Source organism: Aulonocara sp. 'chitande type north' Nkhata Bay, linkage group LG7, assembly GCF_057382095.1.
Source record: "Aulonocara sp. 'chitande type north' Nkhata Bay isolate Kocher_YH1m ecotype deep benthic linkage group LG7, A_spYH_male_GT1.1, whole genome shotgun sequence".
NCBI classification, from domain to species: domain Eukaryota; kingdom Metazoa; phylum Chordata; class Actinopteri; order Cichliformes; family Cichlidae; genus Aulonocara; species Aulonocara sp. 'chitande type north' Nkhata Bay.
Genome location: NC_141350.1, coordinates 43,766,050 through 43,793,640, shown reverse-complemented (window position 1 = coordinate 43,793,640; position 27,591 = coordinate 43,766,050). Strand labels below are relative to the sequence as shown.

Here is a 27,591-nt window from a genome sequence, read left to right as displayed (position 1 = left end):
TGTGGTTGTGTGTACCTGACTTAGAGTGTGCTATTATACCCATGTTTTTAGTTTCAGTCACTCATCTATCAGAAAACAGTTCCCTCTGCACAGAAACCGAGATTTGGAAGATTTCTGCCGTAACCTGACAGCTGCTAAAGAGGAAGGAGCAGGGTGTTTAAAGTAAATATTGGTAGACGTTGAATGGGGTAATAAGGATAAGGAGAGACGAGGGGGAAAGTGACAGAGAGAAAGAATGGGAGCAGCACAACACGTGCCTGCCGGCCTGGATTAAAAGGCCCCGATGAAAGGTTGGCGAGAGGCAAAGTTGTTCACCCGCACCAGATGTGCTCTTGCTCTGGCCTATAGCCGATTAATTATCTCATTGTTCATGACACCAGGGTTGGTGTCCAGGCAATTGCATTACACTACACACCCTGAGCAACCTGATCTGGGGGATTTCTTTCTTGTTGATCGGTCTGATTTGGGTGTGTGCGTGTCTGTGTGAATCTGTGCGTTAGTAATATAAGGGGAGTCTCTTCACACACTAGCGGCATTCGTAATGACAAAGCAATCACACTCCAGCGGTGCAATCGTTACGTCTCTAGGGGTAGACTTGCGTGTGTTCTCCGTGGCCGCAGTCTAGTCAAACACATTTGTTTTATTGTCGTTCTCAGAGATAAACGAAAAGAGGAAGAAACACAGGAAAAGAACAACCCATTCACACCCCGCATGACACGCTGCCTCATTTGCCCAAGCCTCTATCAGTTCTTTGTTATAGCCAATAGCATTAAAGGAAGTGGTCACACTGTCACAGAAACAGTTGGCACGGAAACAGCACATTACACCATCGTCCAATCCCCCTCCCATTCCTTTGTCGTCATTTCTCCCCTCCCTTCCTCTCTTCTTCTGTCCCGTTCCCTCCTCCACCTCCCTCTCTCCCTATCTTGTATGTTTTTTTTCAGTCATCAATGAAATCACAACCAATCCTGCTGCTGCACTGTCAACAAGGAGACAGCTCTTTAAGGGGCAGATCTACTTGCCATATATACTTATAATCTAACCTTCAGGATTGCTTAAATACCAATGTGTGTTTTTCTAGCATAAAGCAAGGATGCTGTGGCTCCCCCATCAAAGCCTGCTTTCTCTCTCTTTCTCTCTCTCTCTCGCTCTCTCTCTCTGTTACTCTCATGATTTAATCCTGACCATTTCCCCCTTCTCTCTCTATCCCTGCTGACTCCTCCCTCCATTTCTGCCCTGCGCTCCCTCTCGCTGCCTCTCCGTCTCTGACACACTCAAACACACGCATATACACACCCTCCACCCCCATCGCTGCAGTGTCTCAACTGCCTTGAAGCAAACAAGAGAGGATATAGAACACAGACGTTAATGAGAGCGAGAGAGAGAGAGAGAAAGAGGGCCGCGGGAAGAGAGAGATGTATATGTGAATGTTTCACCCTGTGAACATGAGGAAGGCATGAAGATGGAGCAGCAGGACTAAAGGTGGCTTGTACAGAGCCTTTCTCACCCTGCAAGGGCTTGTCTGCAGTATCCTTTGTAAATGGATGCTGGCTTGTGAACACGGTAAGCCTCGCCACTCTCACAACGCTTCCTATTTCGCTATTTTGGCTTGCTTTGAGACAGGAAGATGATATTTCACTGAAGCCGTTCTGCTGCTGAGGCAGCCTGTATTTTCCCATAAAATGCACCAAAGCAAGCAAGCAGCCTGTCCAGTCCCCTCCTCCACCCTGTTAGCTCTGTGCCAGCGGACGCTGCTATCTGTGCTTGCAATTTGACTCATCATCTCTCCAGAGCATCCTCAATTCTTATAGAATGCTTTTATCTGCGTGCAGATAAATTAATTTAATTACTGTATATAGGGCAAGTGGAGGATGGATTAAATGTGTGTGCGTGTGCGAGGCTGTATGTTTGTATGAATGTCTCTATGCTCTGTCCAGGCCATAAGGTGTAACAGAAAGAGGGGAAATGAGCGAAACCGCCATCACACACACACACACGATCAGGTGTTCGGTGCTTACAACTGGCTTTACGAGACACTGAATGTGAACGTGCAGTGTGGGAGTGGGAGGTGTACCATTCCTGTGGAGCTTGGTTCTGCAGACAGTGGGATAGGAAGGCAAAATGTGGCCCGACACTGGCATGGGAACATTGTAGGATTTGCCAGTGTGGAGCTTGCTGTCCCATGAGGTAAATTTACATCAATTAATAATCTGGATGTTGAACAGGGATTTATTTGGTTTGTTTTCTGTCCAGCTGTCTGTGTCTGCCTCATGATTTTAAATCCTGACGGTGAGAAGAGGGAAAGAGGCAGAAAGCAGAGCATGTTCATTACTCAGCAGGCAAAGCAGGGCAATTTCTAACATTTTCTGTCTCAACATTTCACATTTCCAACAGAGCATTACTGTATTTTTATTTATTTATTTATTGTAAGTGGCAGTTGGAATTTTTTGTGTAGCATCAGGAGAGCATGTGTATTTGTGTATATTGTATGTGTGTTTGTGTTACATGCTCGAGAGAGAAAAAGAGAAAGCAAAGCAGGGAGGGGTTGAGGGGCCAGGGATTTAACGATAGGGAGGCAGATGTGGCAGAGGGGCGGAGGTTGATGCAGCATCGAGCAAGAGAGGGAAAGAAGGAAAGGCAAGATTTCGAACAGAATGGACGGATGAGTGGGACCAAAAGACTGTGTTAATGTCACGGTGGTAGAAAGCCAGCGCTCGTTCTGGGCGAAGACAAAGTGATGGATGTGTCTGTGATAGTTCCACCAGCAAAAGCAGCAGCGCCAGTGAGGCCCTGAGACATCTGTGAAGCAAGGCAAAGATGGTGGAAATTCCACCACGCCTTCTTTCTTCTTCTTTCTTGAGGACCAGTGATCTCAGGATGGCTCAGAAATGGTAGATTGATTAAAATAAGTGGAAGGAAATACTGTCGTACAGCATCTACAAATGCAGATAAACCCATTAGGGGCAGCAGGAAATTCAATCTAGTGTTCCTACGAAACTAAATGCTTTGCATTTTCAGACAAGGCCAGACTTTTAGCACTTTTTCGATGAACGTTCTGTTTGTAAATCACATGCAATCTTCAAGTAGGATATGACTGAAATCAATGTAAAACAAAAGGTATTGATATTAGTCATTTTGCCCACATATGTTTGACTTCAAGGGATCTGACCTGTTGTTTAGAGCTTGTAACAAAAACCTGCAGATGCATCGTGATGCTATCTCAAGAGAAGATGCCTGTCTTGGGTGAAAGAAAGAAACTGTGGGCTGTAACATTGCAGCCTGAACCAGGATTTGGTGCAAAACAGTGAACGTTTTGCATTCTCCCTGCATTCTCCCTATATCTCGCATGTTTCAGCTCCAGTCAGCAACGTGCGCTGCTCTAAATACAGATTCATCTCATTTCATTTCAGCTGTGCAGTTTGTTTGTTTTTTCCACTTCTCCCTGCAACATGTTACAAATGTCAGAGGTCACCGATGACCTTGGCTTTAAAATGAGGGATGACAAGGTCCAGTGTGAAGTATAAAGGTTAATCACATGCTTACATAATGGGCCTTCAAGTTTCAGACACAAACACACACACACACACACACACATGCACATGCGCGCGCACACTTAAAAATGTCACGATACCCTCATGCCGATCATTTGGACGTGAGGTCGGAGAAAACAAGTGTATATATATATATATATATAAACCTATATATATATATGTATACATATATTTTTTACCCAGCACGCCCCTGTGGGCGGTTTATCCTTCAAGCTCGGGTCCTCTACCAGAGGCCTGGGAGCTTGAGGGTCCTGCGCAGTATCTTAGCTGTTCCCAGGACTGCGTTCTTCTGGACAGAGATCTCCGATGTTGTTCCCGGGATCTGCTGGAGCCACTCGCCTAGCTTGGGAGTCACCGCACCTAGTGCTCCGATTACCACGGGGACCACCGTTACCTTCACCCTCCACATCCTCTCGAGCTCTTCTCTGAGCCCTTGGTATTTCTCCAGCTTCTCGTGTTCCTTCTTCCTGATATTGCTGTCATTCGGAACCGCTACATCGATCACTACGGCCGCCTTCTTCTGTTTGTCTACCACCACTATGTCCGGTTGGTTAGCCACCACCATTTTGTGCGTCTGTATCTGGAAGTCCCACAGGATCTTAGCTCGGTCATTCTCCACCACCCTTGGGGGCATCTCCCATTTTGACCTCGGGACTTCCAGGTTATACTCGGTACAGATGTTCCTGTACACTATGCCGGCCACTTGGTTATGGCGTTCCATGTATGCCTTGCCTGCTAGCATCTTATATGTATGTATATATATATATATATATATATATATATATATATATATATATATATATATATATATATATATAAAAAAACGTGGCAGTGTGCGGTTACACTGCACTGCTTTTCATATTCAAATAAGAGCAATAGTGTAGCAAACCCTATGCTGAGTTGACCTCCTTCCACCTCTTTTGTTACTTGCTACATCCATTCCACTGGGTGACATAATGGCAGGGGACAGCAGGGACACAGTTGGTTTTAAAGTGACAGCGGCTGTTGAGGTAGTCACTCGCAACACCGAGCAGGCCAGCATCACCGTCCGGTGCACTTTTAGCAATCTTTTTAACCTTGTAGGTGAGCACACCACCAGCTTGGACAATTAAACTCAGCTCTATTACAGTTAAGTACCAAGGGGGCCTGAGCGTAGCTCCCTCAGCAGCCTACTTAATAAAATGATTAATCTAAGGTGTCATTTATTTCCTGGAGGGGGACCAGCAGAATTATCACACAACTCTTACAGCGTTTGTCTTGGTAGTTGTGAGAGTGAACATGAAACCCAATCTTTATGCAGGCACGGTTAAATAAACACTAAGGAAATGCGTGTCCCTAAGGTATGTGTGTGTGTGTATGTGTGTTTGAGCTGCTTTGCCGCTATGTTCAGGCGGGGCACCGCTCTGTTCAGCTGGCTCAGCATTTGTGTTTGTTTTGGGTCTTTAATCCTAGCCAGGTACTGGAACAAAGTGTCATCTCCACACAAACAGCTGTAAGACATGCTTTGGCAGCTCATTTTCAACAGGCAGCCGCTGATTGTAGAAAGGGCTAATAATCGACTTCACAGTAAAGCATCAATGAGGGAAAGCTGTCAGAGGAATCGAACAAAATCTTAGGGTGGGGTTCAGTGAATGAGTAAGGATTAGATTATCTTTGGTGTTATATAAAACCACACCAGCTCAATTCATCCTTCTCTCTCTCTCTCTCTCTCGTTGCCCTCCTTTCTAATCTTTGCTGGTAGTCGCATACAGGGGACTGTCTGTTTTCCTGAGGCAGGCCAGCAAGAGGGCCTTGCTTCCAGCACTCAAATCTGAGTGATGAGAGGGCACAGCAGAGGGGACTAACAGAGCAACTTTGTGTTCCACTGCACACACATAACAGTGGTCATATGACAACAAGGAGGTGGTGGAGAGAGAGGGTGGTGGTGAGCGAGGGCTACGGCCTACAACCGACTGCTGAGGGATGTTGATCTTCAGTGGAAGAAGTGAAAGCTGATATATGCCACATATATAGAGAGAGAGAGAGAAAAGGAGAGGCAAGCTTTACAGTCTGTACTCTTAGTTCAGGCTTTCTGGATCACAGCCACTTTTCTTTGTTTTGATGAGGGCGTGCAGGTCGCCTTTTCCAAGAAAACATCTGAAAATGACGTGAGGCTGGTGGTGTATCTCGGTGACTTCTTCTTGCTCCTTGCTGTTTCCATAAAGTTCGGCACTTTCACATAGCCGATGCTCTAGGCTCTTTCTTCATGTAAACACACAACATACAGTTAAACTATTCTCGTCTAATTGAACTCATTTATTGAAAAACATACTTCATCGTCATCTCCAAGACTTCCGCACCAGAAACCCACTGTAACATCAAAGATAGTTTGCGCCTAATAGTTTAAGTAGCACTTTTTTCCCTTTTCATTTGTCATTGTCCTTTGTGCTTTAATTCTACAGAGCTCATTGGGTGGGTTAATGGCAATTAAAGTGTTGCATCTGCTGCAGTGTAAGATGTTTCTCTTTTTCCTGTTCCCGTTATCAAATCACTAACAGCAGATAATGCCTGTGGGTTGTAGAAGCCTGAAAGTGTCTGTTACCCGCAATTTCCTTCTGTTAGAGAAGGCGTTTATCTTATCTGTCATGACCCAAATGAATGCTGTGCTGTAGTGAGTGTTTGAATGCAGATTACAGTGTTCATAGCACCAACCTGCATTTGATCTACCTAATACGGTTCAAAAGCCGAAGAATGCCTACTGTATCCAAAGGCATGCATGCGCGCCCCCGTTTGCTTTTATACAGCAGCACGTGCACGCGAGCCTCTAGTGTCCACCTTGTGCCATCTTATCCCTTCACATCACACAGCGTACAGGCTCAGCCTGTGCACAAACATGCCATTGTCATCGCTGGCTGGCCTTGTGATTCAGTGTGACCCGCTGGATTAGAGAAGGGGGAACACAGCCGCTGAGATGAGGAACATTAAACAGAGTATTATCACGGAAAAGCATCTATCATACAGCGACCTCACCCCCACCCTGTCTCCACCCTCTAAATAGCCCACTGTTTTGGGGGAGTGGAGAGAGGAGAACACTGCCCATCATTGTTTTCAGTAATGAATGAGTTGTGTCCTCACATGTGTATACTACGCAGGCATCTTCCTCAGAGGTCTGCGGTGAGGACGTGATGGAAAGTAAGAACGTGAAATGTTAAAGAAACAATTTTGAGGGCTAAATTAAGAGTTTACAATGACCAGACTCAGATATGGAACTTTTTTTTAAAAGAGCATTTAAGGCCATTTTTGATCCACAGTGTTTCAAGAGTGTTTACAGAGGGAACATAAGTGATGTTGGTGATTTTGAGTTCACTTAACTGCAACCACCAGCCAATGGTTGGTCTCCTGACACGTGTTTTTGAAGCAACTGTGCGGTCATTACAGGTTCTCAGAATGCCTCTCCTCAGATGCTTCTCAGACACATGGCTGCAGACTAGACTAGTTATTCTTTGACAGCCCATTCAAATGCCTCTTCAGTGTATATATGTTGTTAACTATCTATCAGCTCTCAGCCTGGATGACAAGGCTTACTGCTTCTTTAGTTTTCACTATAATCCAATCTCCTCTCAAGAACGCTGATGTATAAGAAGTGAGGATTATTAGTGTGTTATTAGAAAAAAATGAAGGTTAAGCCATATGGTTAAATCTAAAGAGGTGCAAACTGCTGAATAGAGCTGTGAATGTGACGTAAAGTGGGGCGACCACAAAGCTCTGACTCATCACATAGAACCGGGCCTTCTAGGTTGGAAAACTTTGTTTATTTAATTCCTGTGAGATATGCAAACCAACAGAGTGCCTTTCAGTTATCACGATCGACAAGACACATGGCATGTTTATCTGAAAGCATCACATGGACCACCATAATCTACAGAATCTGTATTAGCAGCTAGCATCAGTTTGCAGCTCAAAGCATGAAACTCACTGTCTGCTTTATGTCGCTCATTCTGCAGCGTTGTGTTGCAGCACAGCCAGTCAATGAACTGAAACATGAAAATCATTCAGTGCAGCGTTCAGATAACCCAGATATTATTTACCAATTCTTTCTGTCCTATTACACGTCGCAGCTCTCTATAAACACACTCTGTGCTTTCATCCTACTTCATCTAGCTAGATTTCTGCCCAGCGTGCCCTGCTTCACATGATAATACTCGCAACAGTGAATAATCTATCAATTAGAGTCAATCTATGTTTGTTTTTTTTTACCCGTGGAAGCAAAGTGACAGCAATTATCTACACAACAAATGCAGTATGGTTAAAAAATCCAGCCTTTTTTATTTGTTTGTTTCCCCACAAGGATTTTTGAGAGATTTAGATTGTCATAGCCACAGTAACCAGTTCCATTTTATCTTGCTGTGTATTAGCTGTTAGATGTAAGATTTCCTGGAAACCTTCCCAGACTGGTAACATCTCCAGCACCCTTTCCAGAAGCTCGAGCAGCACTGATTTAAGACTCCTCTCAGCCCCTGCTCTGCTTCTTGGTAGGAGACCTAAACAGAATGCCACTGGGACAAATGAGAACACACAAACCCAGCAGTACAATTAAATAACGTACACAAAAGAAAAATTAAGAGTGGGTTATGTAACTGCTCGTGCTGCTCCAAGCTAATTTGTCAGCAGCGCTGCCTGTAAATGATTACTTTTTTCACAAGGCCCATTTTAGTGTCTTTTTCTTATTTTCTGTGATAAGAAATCCTGGTTATCTGGGTCATAATTTCCACACTGGAGCCACTCAAGTATATCAAGCTGGCAACGATGATAGAAAGGCTGCAGCATCTTTCACAATATATTATTGTAACTTAAAAAAGACAGTTACCAACAGGTTATCAGTCACTGAGTGAAATGTCTTGTTTTTTGTAAATGTAACTTGAGACAATTCATTCTTAACAACTGTGATTGCCTCGTGCAGCTAAAGCTTCGGTGTCCTTGCTTGTCCTTGTGCAGACACCTACAAGTCCACATTGGAAACTGTTGCAAAACCACTAAAGGCACAATTGGAAACATTACAAATGATGAAATCAGAGTTCAGAATGAAAAAACTGCACAAACTGATCAGCAGTAACCGCACAGCACAACTGCATGCAACCACACAAAATGACAGGCGCACTTCATTGCTAAACAAAAGCAAAATAAACAATAAACAGACGATATTATGCAATAACTTGATGAACATAAAACTAATATAAAATGACCTGAAGTATCCAAAATAACAAATAAGGAAAACTAAGAAACTATAAAAAAAGAGTTCACTGTCGTCACATCCAGTAAGAACAAACCGATAAATGGGACTTGACCTGCATGAATGTCATGTGACTGATTTGCGTCCTCACGAACATGCAGTAGTGGCTTTTGCTGACAAAGGGTAGCGTTATTTAGATCAAGAGGTTCGGGTGTGGATTTAGAGGGACATGAAACAAAAGTGTCTGAATATTACAGCCTTCTCTCATTTCTTTCAAGAAGGTGACGTTGAGCGAGGCTTTTGTGTTTGAACTCTCTTCACTTATAAATAGCCAATATGTGGTTTTGGAGACACCTACTGTAGCAGGAATTACCACAAAAGCTGCTTTGTATACTTTGTAAGGCTATCTGTCTATCAGCACACTGCCATGACACCTCACAAGAGTGCATTTGAGTTTAAAATCAATGTCAGTTTTGTAGACGGGTATTTTCTGGCTCACAAAGGGGGTAGAAATACATCAAACGCGCCACTGGTCCCTCCACTTAAGCCTCTCCGCTTATGTCTGCTATATAAACATGTAACATTTGTCAAAGATTAAAGTTTGCAGGTCATTTTGTGGCTAATGTAATAATCTCTAATATTTCTCCATAAGGTATCTACTTCACTCACTCGCTTTCTCTGTATCTGAAGCCGGAGCAGCTAAAAGGCAGTTTGAGCTTTCAGACTTAATTTCAGTCATGTGTAGTGCATCAACCACAATGATGTTGTGGTCCAAAGTATTCAGGAAAATACTGTATAAGATGTGAATCACATGCCTTCAATTCAAATTAGTTTTTACCGAGCTAAATATAAAATTCTCATCTTCTTCCAAATAAAACACTTCCTTATTTCAAGAGTCTTTGCTGTATGAATGTGGATGTGTTTTTTTTAAATATTTATGGTAGAAGTAACATAAAAACATGAGCACAGCTCCAAATAATATCCATGACTGTGTCAATGCCAGCCTGACAGATGAGGGCATTTTCTTATATATACCTTCATTTAGGAAAGAAAGCTTTTAAACTTATTGCATCATCACCTGTCGGTCAAATTGACTTAAGAAAATCCAGTCTGTACCAAATGGTGTTATTCATAACTTCTTGGAAATTGCAGTCATCTCAGATTATTCACCACCTCTGTGGTAATCACATGATTGGGCAACTGGCTTTAAGGGCTGATGGTTTTTAAGAATCTCTTACTCGAGAACACCTCAGTTTCGTTTTAGACTGGACTTTTCTATATAAATATGACAATTACTCTGAAGGCAGAAGTGAAAAATGACATACTCAAAGGTTTGATCACTGCTTTATATTTAGAGATTAGCTTCTGTTTCATTTCTGAGGTTTCAGATATGACTATAAAAACAGGGGAAGAAAATTCTTTATCTTGATTCCAGTAAGTTGCTTACTTACTAGTAACTTTTTTTTGTGAGCAGTAAGCAAGCTTTCAGTCAGCAAAACAGATGCCTTTTGGTCAGAACACATAAGCACTGTTCCAGCACAGGGTACAAATGCTCGACTGGACTGGGCTCCAGAAAGTTGGGTGAAGTCCTCGTCGTTCTCGTGTCTTTCCCAACCCACTCCTGCGGAATCTTTGGGACTTGTGGGGCAGTCTGTCCTGTTTCAGGAGGCTGGAGTGGTCTACAAACATGCTGTGACTGGTGCTACCTGGACCCAGTGGTTCCCAGTGGAACATTACATTGGGAAAAAATGTGATATACACAACGCAAGGTCATCCACACCACCTATCAGTGGTTTTAATGCTGCGGCTGATAAGTGTTCATCAAGAAGAATTACATGTGAATTTCTGTGTGATCCTATTAGAAACACTAAATGAAATAGTTGCAGTTTCACGTCACAGGTGCCACTTCCCAGATAGTTCTGCTTATATTACAGTCACACAAGGGAAAACTGGTGGGAGACTGTAGCATGACCAAAATGATTGCAAATGTGTGCAATGAACTTTAAAATGGTTTCTTCACAGACAGGGACAACTCGCACTCAGTTGGCATCTTCAAAGCAACTTTGGTGCACTAAGACTTCAATAAAATGGTAATAGGACAGAGTCAGTCTGCATTTAGTCTGTCATCACCTTGCAATTGAACTGCATGCAGTCTCTTTGTGATAATGGTTAACTGTAATCATTCGATTAAAATGGCAATTCTGTTGCTGTCTACATACACAGAAATTCACAAGAATGGCCTGAAACTCATAGATTTGAATCCAAAATTCAGAAACTCCTCCATAAATAGTGATCTAGTTGGCGTACTTTACTTTAATATAGGAATTGGAGTTGGCCTGTCTGCGTTTATTAATTAGATAGCAGTTATTTGCAAACCTTTGGCAATTTGAGTCAGTCTGAGTCGGACTGTGATTGTTTGGAGATGGGCTTCTTACCACATCTGCACAATCACCTTGTAAGTGGTCACCAAGAGGTTGAGGGTGCTACACACTCAACCAGTTTGTTACTGCAACTACTTGCAACCTGTGACTGTAGATTTCTTTCAACTCATAACCAAATGCAAAAAAAAAAAAATAAAACAAAAAAAAAATGCAATAATCAGACTACCTAGTTGCAAGGTCTTTGCTGCCTCATTTTCACTCTAGTGTGACTGAGACATTAGTCATAATAAATGTCCTACCTTTTGGATTCATTCAGTATGGATTTCAATAATTGCTGATTAAATAATAAATCTGCCTGTGAATTAACTTGCCTGCTTATTACCTGTTGGAGACAGTATTCTTAGGTTAGGGGTTTTTGCAATACAACAACTGAAACTGAAGCCCGCTGGCCATGGATTTAAAAAAAACACACACACACACACACACACACACACACACACACACACACACACACACACACACACACACACACACAGCCCTGCTCACCTCATTCATAAACCATTACAAGATGACTAAAAGCACACCTGCACTTTTCACCTTTCTTTTAACATTCGACATTTTTCCTTTTCATTTATAAAAACAGTAGAATTTCCATTCTGCATATCACCAGCAGTTCTGTACTGCATTTGTCAGTCTCATCATTGCACATCTCAGCACCGTCTTGGACCTTCAGTTGCCTTTTCTTTGTTATTCCGTTGACATAAGTTTCATTTCACAAAGCAGACTTCAGCAACATGTCTTCATTAGCTGCAATCAGATCTTCCAAACATGCTTTCTAATTGCTGTTCTTATCCGGAAAACTAAGTTCACTGTCAGGATCTGGTCACCACTCCAGTTTAATTTTAACTAATGTTTAAATTCTGTTTAAAAACTAAGGCTTTTAACTGATGTGACTAAAAGAAACACTTTCCCTACCTACCTATATGGTGTGATCCTTCCTGTGTGTTTAAACATCAGTATGAGATGTCAATGTTTGTTCACATACTGTCCATTCTGGTAAGTCATCTGTAGTCGTTACATAATGCATTTTTCTTTGAACAAATTTCATGTCTGAGCAATACCATTCAGCCTCTAATGGATTAAAATCGCCACTCAATCTAATGTGACTGACCCTAATTGTAAGAGCATTTTCGTGGGCTAAATAACTACAGCAGTAGGACAGTAGGAGAGGTTATACAACAGAAACCACCGTGACTGCATATACTCATCTTGAATCAATCGTGTGATTGTAATTATTTGCAGCATGGTGAATTAATAATTAGAGGTAAGCCTCTGGGAGCAGTAGTGAAGGGGGAGATGATGGGCCGTGTGCAGCCAGAGCTGTGCAGGAAAGGCAAGAGAGTGACCAGGCTCTGTCACATGATGGCTATCAGATTTCTTCAGCCCTCATGATGCATCAAGATGCTGTCCTTTCTGCCTGGCCCCCGTGGCTCTGCATTCACTCATCACTCGGCCTCCATGCTGATACTCAGTCATTCGATGTACCCATAACACTCACTTTCTAGAAGACGGTCTGCAATAGTTCTAGTACAAATATTCAGAACTATTTTGTGCAAAATGCAGCAAAATCAAATCAATAGTTAGTGTATTTAGTCAATGCAACAAAACAAACAAACAAACAAACAAAAAAACAGGAGAAGCTTTGTATTGTAGACTTGCAAACAGTTTTTCAATCCATTTGCAAGGTGAGCTCCTCCAATGATCTTTGAGACCTTGTAGTGGATTCATGCTGTGTTAAGTTGAGCAATTTTGCACTTTCCCAGACAAAAACTGACCAACAGGAGAGAATCATTATATCTTACAGTGCTCCAGTGTTGCACTGTGAGAGAGGTTCAAAGTTGGTAGTTGCAACTAAAAATACTCTATATGGACAAAAGTACTGGGCCACACCTATTAATCTTTGAATTCAGGTGTATAAAATCAAACACAGAGCCATGCAGTCTGCCTTTACAAACATTCGTGAAAGAATGCGTTGTTCTAAAGAGCTCGCTGGATTTCAATGTTGTAATTGAACAAGATGCCACCTTTTCAACAAGTCAGTTTGTGAAATGTCTTCTAATGGATATGTCACCGTCAACTGTAAGCACTGTGACACATTGTGTGTAAAAGTCATCAATGCTCTGTTGACTTATTTTCTTTAGTTACAAACCTCCTCTGGCATTAACATCAGCACAACAAATTTCCCCTGAGAGCTTCATTGCACAGGTTTCCATGGTTAAACGGCTCGTGTAGGTGTGATGTGTAGGTGTCCCACATTTGTCCATGTAGTGCAACTGTGGTCAACTGAGCAACCTATAGGGCGAGACATGAAAGCGCACAATAATCAAAAATACATTGGCATAATAAAAAAAAAATACAAAAACAAACCCAAGTGGAATAAGTGGAGGCAACAAAAAAAGAAAACAAAGTTACTAACTCACATGATTTATTACAGCAGCAGGATGCAGTTAGAGTTTGCCATCTAGTGCAAATATTCAATTCAGTTCAGGTGTGTAACAATTCACAGCAACGGCCGCCCCAAGGTAAAGATCCTGCGGTATTCTGGAGAAAACCCCAACATTCAAGCGATCCCTTATGATCAAGCACTGTGCAATGGTGGGAAGTAAAAACTCCCAGAGAACCAGACTCAGGGAGGGGCGACCATCTGCTATAACTGGTTGGTGATGGTGGTGGATGAAGAGAAAGAGAAAAGATAAAAAAGAGAGCTGTGGCAAAACACAGACTAAGGGAAAAAGAAGACAAAAATTTGATAAAAATTGTGAAGTGATGAGTAAATATCCTCCTGGAGCCTATCGGTGGATGTTGGGGTGGTGGAATGGTTGAATCTGCAGGCAGCAATGCTTAAATGTCACGATGGGAAATTCATCAGCTTAAATACACAGAAAAAAAACTGGTGAGGTGTGCTTGAGATATGGCGTGAGGAGACTGAGGCACGCTACATAAATGACCCTATGTGACTCGAACCAGCTCATAGGCTTCACGTCATTTGTGACATCAGAAATGCTGCTTGTGTGTGTCGTCCAGAGGTCTTTTTGTCAACAGCGGCATGCAGTTTACAAGACTGCTGAAAGCCCACAGTCTGTAGGCGCCTTTAGTTTCATCTGTCTTCATATATTCTTGAACTGGCTCCATGATGTTGAGATCAGGTCACAGTGGCATCTGTTGTATATTGCCTGGATATATTTGGGGTTGTTGTCATGCTGTGGAATGAATTTGGGGCCTTTGTGATAGTATTGTGTCTGGTTACAATTACATTTTAAGTCTTTGCGCCAAACTCTTTGTAAGTTTTACCAAAGCCTGAGATGTATCCTTGTAAAGTAAAGTTGGCACTGTAAGCATGATGTGAAATCCTGATATAGAAATGATATTTTCTTGACCTTTAAAAGCTAATTATTTATTTGCTGTCGCTTGCATTTGGAGCTATTTCGACTTTAAACTAGACTGTATAATTTGTTGCAAAGAGTAAGCATGTTTTCATCCTCTAGGCACTTTCCTAATTAATTTGTGTTTGTTTTTTGTTAAAATTTTGTGGGTTCCTGCTGCGATATGCTCTAGTTATCCATGTGTAAGGAAGAAAAAGGCCACGTTCCTCTCCATGCAGTGTGTAAATGTGTCTAATATTACTTCACCAGTGCACTACTTCCACAGAAATTATCAAATAAGAGGTATAACTTCAAAAAGTGCAGAAATGTCAGAGCTGCATATTTGTGAAATAACAAAATGGAATGACTTCGCACGCAGCTTTAATGTGTTTCATGGGCTCTAAAAATCAGTGATGTGCATTAACCGGTTTGGCTGGCTTTGCCATTTTGAGAGGGTAGTAAGGTGCCTGAAGCCAGGAACCAACTCTCTTTTCTGTCTGTGTCATGATGCTTTATTATGGCTTTGTTCTGCTTTGTTGTCCTTTGTCTTTTGAAGAGTGGACGCCACGCACCAGAGTAAAAAAAGGTGCTCTCCTTCTCTCTGTGTGTGTCTAAAGATAATACCAATATTCTGCCATCGCTTAGTCTGTTCCAGTGTGCACCCATTTGTTGCTGAATCTGATAGAAACAACAGTAGCACAGTTATTCTTGCTTGTAATTATTCACGTCAGCCTCTGGACATTTGAGACATTTATGTAAATTCAAGCAACCAAGCTTCTTCCAATGCAGTATTTGTTTTATTTAAATAAAAGTGATGCCATATGCAAATAATGTATGAAAATGGGAGATGAACGAAAACTATTTGCATGTGAAATATGAAAGATAGCCACACATATGACTGGACAAAGAGTAAGAGCTTTGCAGTAGCATGAAAGCATGAGAGGCACCTGCTGGCTTGAGCCTGTTATTTTCCACTTTGATAGTAAATAAGCATTTCACCTTGTTTTACTGAACACCAGCGCAGAAAGAGTGCAGGCAGAGACACTGGCTTGTGAGGGAACTAGCATGAGATGCTGTTGTTTGCAAGAGAAAACACATTTTTGTTTACACTGCATCACTTCCCTTTCAAACGGTGGATAGTGTTTGTTTGTTTTTTGTTTTTTTAGTTTATCTCGCCTGGTTCAATCCTATGTTTGACCTTGATTGTGTATAAAATGAGTCTGTGTGTGGTACTGTTAAGTGGATAGGCAGGGTTAGCTTGCCTCAGAGTAAGTGGTAACAAAAGACTCCTGTTAAGGGAAGTAATCTGAAGAGGCAGAACATAGGTATTATGACAATGTTTAAATGGGAAGTGTGCAGGTTAGTAAGCATGCTTTCAGTAACTATCTGCTGGATCAAGGAAGAATCAATAGTGCATTTATTTTTCATTTCTTCTTCTCAGTTTTGCATAAATATGCAGATAATAATGTCATACTAGGCTAGAGCTTGGCTTGGCATAAAAACCAAAAGCAGTGCTATCCCTACTCCCTCGAGCTCAGAAATAAATCTACCAGCACCTTTAGAGCTCCCTCATTCAAACACCTACCATAAGTACGTCTATGGCCTTTAGTATGCAGCTTGTTTGGATAACGACTTAGTCCCAGTCTTCGAGCAAAATGTTAATAGTTACAATCAGAGAAGTTTTTAAAAGTAAGCACACTTACTGCTTACATAGAAAGAAGAGGGAAAGAGGACACCAGATACTAATAATAAAATACAGAGATTAACTGACCATCAATAAGTGTTAGCATCTCTATAAAAGCAGGAGTTTTGGCAGTTTGCAGGTCTGGAGCATTCAAGTGTGTGTTAACACAATGCCACCATCTTCTTGAGAGTGGACATCCCAGCAAATTCACCCCAGGGCAATGCTCAGAAAATAAATAAATAAAAAAAATAAAAAAACCAGAAAAAAACCCAACCTGAGCTACATCTTAGTTAAAGTTCATGACAGCACAATTAGAAAACTGAATAAGTATAGCTTTTTTGAAGGGTTGCCAATAGAAAGCTTCTTCTCTCTAAATTGAACATGGTAGCACAGCTTAGGTTTGCAAAGGTGAATCTCAACAAACTACAGGACTTCTGTAACAATGTCCTTTGGATAGATAAGACCAGAGTGGAGATCTTTGGCTAAGATGCAAAGCTCTACATCTGGTGAAAACCAAAGGCGGCATATCAGCACACTGTGTGGGCATCCCACATACTAAGCATGGTGGTTTAGGGCAAATGATTCAGGCTTGTTTTGCAGCCACACAACCTGGGCACCGTGTAATCATTGAATGGACCATGAACTCCTTTGTGTACCAAAGTATTTTAGAGTCAAATGTGAAGCCATCTATCTGACAGCTCAAACTTTGCTAAAATTGGGTCATGCAAGACAATTATCCCGAGCACAGCAGCAAATCCACAACAGAATGTTTGCAAAAGGAAAGATCAAGTTGTTGCAATGACCGAGTCAAAGTCCAGATCGCAACCTGACTGAAGTGTTGTGGTAAGACCTTAAGAGAGTTGTGCAGAAACAAATTCTTGCAAACCTCAATGAACTGAAGCAACGCTGTAAAGAAGAGTGGAGCAAAATTCCTCCACAATGATGTGACAGACAAAAAAAAAAGATTACTTCAAGTTTGTACTGCAAAAAGTCTAACTACAAAATGTAAAACATGGTATTTTCACAGTAAATACTATGACTGATTTAAAAGGTATTGCCAAATGGAGCTTTTAAATGTAACTTTCGCTTTTATAACCATAGACTTAAGATGCAAAAAATACAATCCATTACAAGCAAATGAAAACATATTGTCTATAATTGCACAAAAAATGGACATGATATGAACCTCACTCCCCTAGGAGAGAGTCTGTTGTCAGCTGATCTGTTTGTGTAGGTACCAGACAAAGTAGGTAAGTGTTAATTCCTCCAGTGGTAACTATTTGTGCTGAAGTAAGCTTCTAACCTCCAGAAAAACAAAAACATATATAATGAATTGTCGCTTCAGCACAATTGTCATTAATAAAACTGTTGCTATTTATCTTGCTCACGACTCCTCTCTGTCTTGTGTGTTGGCAGATTTGGAGGCCTTCAGTTGACTGGGAGATATTTCACCACAGGAAGACCAAGCAAAACAGGCCAAAGATACAACTTTGGTGGATGATTTCAGAGGCTGAAGAAGGGCAAAACACTGCAAGAGCCATGTGGGAAGAGAGTGAAAGGGGTTTGCTATTTGCTCGCATCAAGCCTAAACACTTTCTCTACTGACATACACTGAACGTTCTCGAACCTTCCTCCAGAACATTTCCTCAGGGGGAGCCCCTGCTATGAACCCCAGGCTTCAGTAGGCAGTCAGACCTCAGAGCCAGGCCACTGTGTGGGCATCCCACAAGTCTGGGTTCTGCCCACACAGAACTCACAGACTGCCCCTGAACAAAAAGCATGAAACACTCCTGAGTCACTCGTCAGTGTGGTAGCTTTCCTGTCTTGTCCTCAACTAGTCTATTGTGAAATCTCTTCTTTCTCGATCTCTGAAGGCTCGTACACACAAAACCCCCTCTTCTCTCCTTCTACCGCCACATATTCAGTCACCACTTCATTACTATTTGCTTCCCCATCAAGTAGCAGCACGAGTTCCTTTGGGTTTACCACGTGGTGGAGGACCATGGGATGCCGTCAGAGCTCGGAGGAGAAGGAAGCGGCGCGGCGCTCGCGGCGGATCGACCGCCACTTGCGCTCAGAGAGTCAGCGGCAGCGGCGTGAGATCAAACTGTTGTTGCTGGGCACCAGCAACTCTGGCAAGAGCACCATAGTCAAACAGATGAAAATCATCCACAGTGGAGGCTTCAATCTGGAAGCCTGCAAGGAGTACAAGCCACTCATCTTGTACAATGCCATCGACTCTCTCACCCGCATCATCCGTGCTCTCAGCACTCTTAAAATTGACTTTCACAATCCTGACCGCGCCTATGATGCTGTGCAGCTCTTTGCCCTTACAGGGCCAGCTGAGAGCAAGGGGGAGATTACTCCAGAGCTGCTAGGGGTAATGAAACGTCTGTGGGCAGACTCAGGGGTCCAGGAGTGCTTTCAACGATCCAATGAATACCACTTAGAGGACAACACTGCCTACTACCTAAATGACCTGGACCGCATTTCTGCACCCGAGTACATCCCCACGGTCGAGGACATCCTACGATCCCGTGACATGACCACTGGGATTGTGGAGAACAAGTTCACCTTTAAGGAGCTCACCTTCAAGATGGTAGACGTGGGCGGACAGCGTTCGGAGAGAAAGAAGTGGATTCATTGCTTCGAGGGCGTGACAGCAATCATTTTCTGTGTTGAGCTAAGCGGCTATGACCTCAAACTCTACGAGGACAACCAGACGGTAAGAAAATTCAGCTTTAAAAAGGCCCAACTTTTGTTCTGACAGTGCAAATGCTCTTATGCACAGATGCCTAAACAAATGCAGACAGGCAGCAGCCACTCAGAGTAGTGTGAAGAGGGACAAGGCAAATATCTACCCAATTTGCACAAATTCAGTAATTATTATCTCTTGTTAAAAGTTAATTGCAGTCATGAGAGAGGGATGTTTCTCACCATCAGATTAGAACATTAAAGTGGAGACAATTCATCTCTTTTATACAACAAACACCATTTATCCGATTTACTGTGTGGATTTTAGGTACCATTTATCTTATCAGCAGCATCCTAGTCTGTAAGATTACTTCTGATTCTTTGACAGGCAAACTTAAAAGCAGAGATATCTAATAATCACCTGCCAGTGAACTGTAGTTCAGTTTCACAGCTTGGATATTCATGCTATGAAACAATCAATGTAAGAAATGGCTTCCGAAAAGTCATTTTTGCTGTGTCACTTCCTCTCTGTGCATCCCCTTCTAGAGCACAGATAAGCCTCCTGTGGTCACATGGATCCACCGAGACACACATGGTTTTTAGTTCGTGTCAGAAATTGTTTGCTATAACATCACTCTGAAAGTATTAAGGGATATGTTCAAAACACTTTTTAGAATCGGTGCTGTTAGATATTTGCTGACAATTAAGGTAACAATTGTGTAGTTTGATTACTGAGTTTCCTGGAACAATTAAGAAATAAAGATTACTCAGTAAAGCCATTGAGGCTTACATAACTTGTATGTTTAGTCTGGTCTCCTCTAAACCAATAAAATTATTAATTGCACATTTTCCTGAAAACCCTGGCAGGCAACTGTTAATAGAGACAAACTGAAGGGAGCAAATGCACAGTATCCAAATTTAGGGAACTTTGGTTGCATGATCTCTTCTAAGGAAAACAAAGATTTTTTGTCATTTTTATTTTTCAACAGGCAAAGGATCTAGGACTTTTTAATTCTCTGCATAAATCCAGATTCCAAAATAGTTCTCTCGATTAAAACATGAAGCTCTTCTCCTACCTTGGGCTAAATGTGCAAAAAAACCCCACCGAAAAACAGTAAACTGTGGTTCCACTTTGTGCGTTTGTTTTCTGTGTGGGAACATTTTGTAATGCTGCCACTTTACAGTGTAAAATTTGCAAAACACACCACTGAGCAAAACCAAACCATGTGCTGCTGCTGACAGGTGCTGCTGTTACAGCTGTGACGCCAATAAAATTTCTGATAACTGCTTGTGCAACAAATGTAATTACCACAATAAACAAAAATGAACTTAGCCACATTAATTCAGACTGGTAGCCACTTGTGACATGGTACCCAAGACTACTCAAAACACGGAATGATACTGCTTTACTGAACTTCATTTATAGTTTTAGTTTTCAATTTAGAAAGCCTTATCTACATTTTAAGTTCCTTATCTAATGTTTTTGGATGGTGAAATGGATTCTCTTTGCCTTAATGTAGTAATCACAGTTATTTTATATCTGTCTAAAAGAGGGGAACGGCTTGTGTTTGTTATCTTCTCTTCATGGTTTTGGAATTTAAACGATTTCTTCTCCATAGCATATTCATCATCTTATCTGAGTGTTTTAGAAAAGTTACTTCTTGTTTAACTGCCTCCGGGATAATGGAGGATCAACAATATAATTGTATTTGGTTATGAGGGGAGATCGTCTCTTGCTTCACTTTTTCCACGATCCCAGCATCCACTTTCACCTTGATGTTTTACAGTCAACTCCAGAAATAGCTCAAGCGCAGAGGAAACTTGGTCATTGCTGGAAGTGGACTGGCCTGATAATGCATGGGTTACCCGGATAAAACAGGGTGTACATCGAGCCAGGTTGGAACATGAAATCAATTAGCTTTATAGGTTAAAAATAAAGTCTGAGGAGAAAATGCAGTATGGTGTTAATTGAGTTCACAGAATAAAGTGTGAGGTTGTACCTGTGAGAATTAGCAGATTGTGCAGGCACTGTATAGCAATGGGAGTTAACTGGTGCAAGGAAAAACAACTTTTATTATTCAAACAAAGGCGAGGAAAGCTATCAGAGTGTATAAATCCAAAGGAAGGGGAGTTATGTGGATTGTCAGGAAAATGCATGATATACTTATGAATTTAAAAACCAAAAATGCCCTCATCAGCCACTTGATTGGGGACACCTTGCTAGTATTGGGTTGGATCTCTTTTGCCTTCAGAACTGCTTTAATGCTTTGTGGCATAGACTCAAAGTGTTGGAAAGGTTCCTCAAAGATTTTGATCCACATTGACATAATAGCATCACAAAGTTGTTGCAGACTCGGCTCCCACTCTACTACGACTCAGCGGTGCTCTACTAGATTGGGATCTGGCTGCTGTGGAGGCCATTTGAGTAAAGTGAACTGTGTCTTGAACACCGCCACATTCAAGAAAGCAGTTTGAGATGATTGGAACTTCGTGTCATGGCAGAAGATACACTGTGGCCATAAAAGTATGGACATGGTCAATAGCAGCATCCAGATAGACTGTGGAGCTGTTACTAAAGGGCCCAAAGTGTACAAAGAAAATATCTCCCACACCATTACACCATCACCAGCATTCTGAACCTTTAATACAAGGTAGGATGTAGCCATCTTTTTATGTTGTTTACAAGAAATTCTGACCCTACCATCAGAAAATTGAGACTCATCAGACCAGGCAACATTTTTCCAATTTTCTCTTGTTCAATTTTGGTGAGCCTCTGCGAACTGATAGCTTCAGTTTTCCGTTCTTAGATGACAGGAGTGGTACAAGGTTTGGATTCAGAGATGCTCTTTTGCTTATATCAGCTGTAACAAGTGGTCATTGCAGTTACTGTTGCCTTTTTGTCAGCTCAAAGCAGTTCGGCCATTATCATTATCATTGCCCTCAATGTAAAGTTGTTTTGACTGTGAATACACAGTTTTATTCTTTAGTTGGACAATTAATGCAATTCACACTTGTGTCAAGGGGAATTCTTGGCTGGAAAAGCAAGAGGAAAGATATCCATGCTCTTTGGCTCAAAGTAATAATTTAATCATTAAGCATTTTTGCAAAAGCAAGTTTTGATCTTTCTCGGGCAACTTGACAAAGAGAAGAAAAAAAATGCATTTTTTAGAAGCTCTAATTTACACAGATCATTGTGAGCTCAGGCAGGTGAATGGGAACAACCACACATAGCATTCCTTAAATAAAAAGTTTTTGCGTGAAAGCTTAGGGCCAACCCAGTGTGTATGAGAAGACAAAGCACGTACAAACTCCAAAGCACATGCAAACCCCAAAACACAACGGAAGTGCTCCAGAACGCTAGGGGCAGTGTTGAGCTCGATTTGCAAAATAAACGGCAAGTTTGTCTGTATGGGACGGTCTAGTCTCCGTCGCGCTTCCCAGGTTGCCTAGCAACCATCATACTAACTGCTGGAAACGTGTCATACAGCTTTGTTTGACAGAAATGAAGGAGAACATATTTTGTTCATTTGTTTGTTTGTTTCTACAAGAGCTTTGTGTGATTTGATAAGTATCTGAGGCTGAGGCCACAGGACAGTAAAACATGATTTTTGGGCTTCATTTCTGTACTGAACAGTCATTTAAGATTAGTTAGTAAATAACAATTAGCTAATGTTGTTCATGAGACTAAAGTCATATCACTTTGGTAATGTAAATATAATATGGCCAATATTATAGTTATTATATTAATCATTATTAGCTATTACAGCAGTGAACATGAACTCTGTGTCAAATACTGAGCTTCAGTACAGATTCAAGTTGCAGTTATTTATATGTCTTATCACCTTAAATCTTCACTCAAAGACAAGTATCTTTGACAGTGCATATATAGGTGTATCATATATAAGAGACAAATGTTGTTCCTTCAGTATGCTGGCATTACTAAATTTGGCTCATTGCTTACATATATTTATAAAAAGAAAATGTACAAACTGTGATAACTGTTTCTGATAAAATGAAGAGTAGACTGATATATGAAATATTCCTTTATTGGGTGAGAAAATCAGACCATGTCATAACTGCTTTCAGTCATACAGAATAGATATCAGAGCCTTAAACAGGCTGGCTTCTACTAAATGGGTCAAACTGGGCAGAAAGTCTACAAACACATAACATCCTTATAGAATATGATGTAACACTATAGATCAACTTACCTCAGAATATATAAAGCATATAAACAATTACAGCAATATGATGCAACAAACACAGCAGTGCTACTAATCCAAAATACTCAAAGCTTCATAGAACTGGAACAAACATTTATTTTTAGGTCCATTCTGCTGCTGATACATACTTTAGGTTTCTGAACATTAAACTTGTTGCTGCCTTTCATAGTGTGTAACTTGAAGGCCCTGAGTACTTTCTCCCACACTGAAAACACTGGAATGATAAAATTATTTGAACATTACCTAATAAGACTGATTCAGGACAGACAATTAGTTATTTTAAACTTTTCTAGCAGTTCTTCACAAACAGGGAACGGTCTGTCTATTCTCTCCATCTGTCAGCTGCTGCTGGCTCTTCCTCCTCATCTTCCTCACACACTGCTGAGTTTGTCCTGGTGGATCATCAGGGGTGCAAAGCCTCACAGATGACGTGCAGCTAGGGCTGGGCGATATGACCCAAAATTCATATCTCGATATTTTTTAGCTGGATGGCGATATAAGATGTATATCTCGATATTTTTTTAAGCCATAAAGTAAGAACAAAAAGAGAGTTCTTAGTCAAAGCTGTGTCCCAGATGTCACACAGGCACTTTTATTAACATACAGCACAGATGTACATGAAAAATTACTCAAAATTAAATTATGAGCATTCATTAAATAATAATGCTCCATAAATAAAAGAAAACAATGTTGTTTTTGTGCTAAACAAAGAGCTCACAATTGTGCCGTCAAAATGTAAACTAAAAGATGCTGAGCGTAATAACAAAGACAGACAGATTTCACAGCTGCTCGGTTCCCAAGTTTTACTGTGTGACTGATAGCCTGGAGTTTGAAATCCGCTTCATAACCACGTCTCTTACAGGTGCCATTTATGGTCCTTATACAAACACACAATACGGTAATATTACGTTGAAGCACAGTACGTATCACTCCGCGAAGCTCCTCGGTAGCCGTAATGCGCCGACAATCTATCAAGCGGTGCAGCTCCGTAGCTTACCAAAGTCGTACTCAAACATTTTTGACAGATTGCTGAGCGCCGTGTACCACATAAAATCGGTTCGCGGCCATCAAGCACAACCAGAATTCATACATAAGGCGCACTGTCAACTTTTGAGAGAATGAAAGGATTTTAGGGTTAGCGCGGTTAGCGCGGTTAGCGCGGTTAGCTCGTTAGCGCGGTTAGCTCGTTAGCATGGTTAGCTCGTTAACACGTTGACGCTGTCCAGCCCCACGCATGGGGCGATGCACAGTAACTCGTTAACGGAGATTTGCCGTGTCCATCTTGTCGCTGCCTGCACGTGAAGCGATGGGGGAGAAGGGGGAGTTGTCTTCAGTGAAGGCGAGGCGGAGTAACGTTGCGTAGAGACAAAAGTGGACGAAAGAGAGGCAAACTTGCGGCTCCACAACTATAATTATAACGTAACATAGACTATATCGATATAAAGGATATTGTCACATCTTATATCTCGTATAAAAATATATCGATATGTTTTAAAAACTCGATATATCGCCCAGCTCTACGTGCAGCAGTGGGTCCCTCAGTCTGTCCTCACTCTGGACACTTGCAGTTGTCACACATGGAAATCAAATGTGTGATAAGCTGCAGGATTCAAACACAAGTGTGACTTATAAACACATGTTCATACTTTTATTCCACAATCAGAGAGAAAGAAAAAGAGAGAGAGTGCAGGACAGACAGACAGGTGACAGTCTCAGGTGTATACACTGCTACAAAACAGCACAAAAGAAGGAGGTTTTAGTGTTTGTGTTATTACGAAACAAGAGGAGTTCCCAGATGGTACAGTGGACACATGTGTGACTGCTGTGATTAAAGCATCTTTCTTTCAGCTTCACGAGTGAACAGTCAGCTCGGTCAAACACACGTTAAAGTCCGTTTGGCTCGACACCACCGAACAGAGGCAGCAATATAGCATAGCTAACATTAACAGTGCAGTGAATCCTGCTTGTGCCGTGATATTCAGGACTGCAAACCGAGCAGCATCACTGACTTTCAGCTTGTTGTGTTTGTGGATATATGACTGACTTTAATTATCCATAAAATCATCACATTCTCTGTAAGATTAAGGTCGACTATTGAACGGCGTATATTTTGAAGTAAAGGCTTTAAAACCAAGTTAGTACAAACATCGCTAATGTCACATAACTTTCCCGACATGTGGCCAACAATAATGGTTTAATGTTCTTCATTATAAAAACATTTGCGCATAAATAAGTGACATAATATTCAGTACTTACTTCCGAAAGTTTACTCTTCGGCGACTCCGCTTCCGCTGTTTTTTTCAGCAAAATTATCCACACCACCGCGGCGCTATGAAATCTGGGATATGTTGGGCCATGAAGGCTACACCGACCCATCCTTAAAATTCAGGAAAATTAAGGACGCATTTGAGGGCTGCATTTCGAGCAGCCTTTGAATTGGGACAGCCTTCATCGTGTCGCTGTGACGTAATCGGCCTTAAAATGCGGCCTTTAAGGCTGCAGACCGAGCAACCTGAAACAGTTTCTCATCTGTTTTGGTCATGTAAATTTACGTGTAAATTCTGGAAGGATTTCCACAAGTTTATTACTGACTTTGTTCTCCCTAATCTTCAACTGTACTATAAGGATGTTATCTTTGGCTATTATAATTTTAAAGACAAGGACAATGATGCTTTCTTTTTTATAAATTTGGTTTTTATTTTTGGCAAAATTTCATATACACAAAAGCAAAGTCCTCAGCAGAAAGCCTGAACTTCTTGTATTAAAAATGGAACTTGCACAATATATAAGGACAATCTCCTCATCAAAAAACACTAAGGCTCTCAAGACTGTTAACATCTGTAACCGATTGAAACTGCTAACTTGATTTTGGCTCTTGCAAACTTTTGTTTATTTATGTTCCCCTTAATTTATTTTATTTTTTGTACTCACTTTTGTCTCACTGTCCTTGTCACTCTTTCTGTTCCTCATTGTACTACCACAATGTCATATTTTATGTGATCCCTGTTTTACTTGACTGTATGTCTATAATGTGATAAATAAAGTTTAAAAAAAAAAAAAAAGGCTGCAGACCCTGAATTGGGATACAGCGTAAATCCTGTCATTGGTACTTCCTGGCTTGTGTAGTTACTAGGTAACAAAAGCTCAACACTGCCCCTAGCGTCCTGGAGCACTTCCGTTGTGTTTTGGAATTTGCATGTGTTTTGGGGTTTGCATGTGTTTTGGAGTTTGTACGTGCTTTGTCTCTAGGGGCCACTGTAGCTAACCCACATGCTGTGAAGTGACAGCGCTAATCACCGAGTCACATCAATCATACTCGTCAAAATTACACAAGAGAGCATGTAACTAATATTGCTTTATAATAACCATTGTCAACAATAATTTTTAACTCTAGTGAAAACTAATAAAAAATAATGCTTATTACTAATGTTCTAATTTATGGTAGTTTGTGTTGTTTACTGTACTGTAGCTATAAGATGTGGATGACATGGGCACACATTATATTTTATATGCCATTTTAAGCATGTCTTAGTGGTTAACACATGCTGCCATTTTAAAACAAAAGTTTGATAATCAGGTAGTTTTCAGTCCAAAAGTATCAAATACTGCAGTTTTCTCAAAGCGGATAGTATCTAGCATACAAACCAGGCGTACTTTGAGGTTTGTGCTGTATCAGCAAGACAAATCTCACGATTCATATGGGTTCATGTGATGAGACAAACCAAAACCAATAGTATTACAGTGCTGAAAAATCTGGTTAAAAATCTAAAGCTCTGCACAAAGTTTAAAACTACATTAGCATACAGGCAAGGTAAGCTGCTCAAAAACAGCCAGAGAAGAACAAGTTAACATGTTTGTTACACAGAGAAATTGTGTGTCTGAATTAATCTACCAAAGCTACCCGACTCTTTGTGAAAAGTAATTACCCCTTAAATCTAATACTTGGTTGAAAAAATGCAATCAAGTGTTGGTGATAACTGACGATGAGTCTTGCACATCACTTTGGAGGAATTTTGGCCCACACTTCCTTGCAGAATTGTTTTAATTCATTCACCTTGGAGGACTTTTCAAGCAGAAAAGGCCTCTTCTAAGGTGATGCCAGTGCATCTCAATCTAATTTAAATCCAGACTAGGCCACTTTAAAAACCTTCATTCAGAGGTGGACTTGCTGCTGTTGGACATAAACTAATATCTGGATATTTTCCTTCAGAATTTTCTGGTAGAGAACAGAACTCATGGTTCTGTCATTCGTCCAGGTCCTGAAGCAGAAACCAGACCCAGACCATCACACTACCATCTCTTTCTCATTGTTGAATCATGAACTCTGACCTTAACTGATGAAAGTGAGGCCTACAGATCATTAGATGTTGTTCTGTACTTTACTGTCATTTACTTTTTGTGGTTAGAAAAAAAGCAAAAATTTAAAA

At 41.1% G+C, this 27,591-nt stretch overlaps 1 protein-coding gene across 1 annotated transcript in view; it reads left to right on the top strand.

Moving 5' to 3' along the window:
• The first annotated feature begins 1,279 nt into the window (after positions 1–1,279).
• gnaz (guanine nucleotide binding protein (G protein), alpha z polypeptide) overlaps positions 1,280–27,591 on the top strand; it is a 34,934-nt gene continuing 8,622 nt past the window's right edge. The window contains exons 1-2 of the mRNA XM_086300570.1: positions 1,280–1,563; positions 17,664–18,972. Of these exons, the coding sequence (XP_086156696.1) occupies positions 18,250–18,972 (723 nt within the window). The 5' untranslated portion in view covers positions 1,280–1,563; positions 17,664–18,249. The remainder of the gene's footprint in view (positions 1,564–17,663; positions 18,973–27,591) is intronic.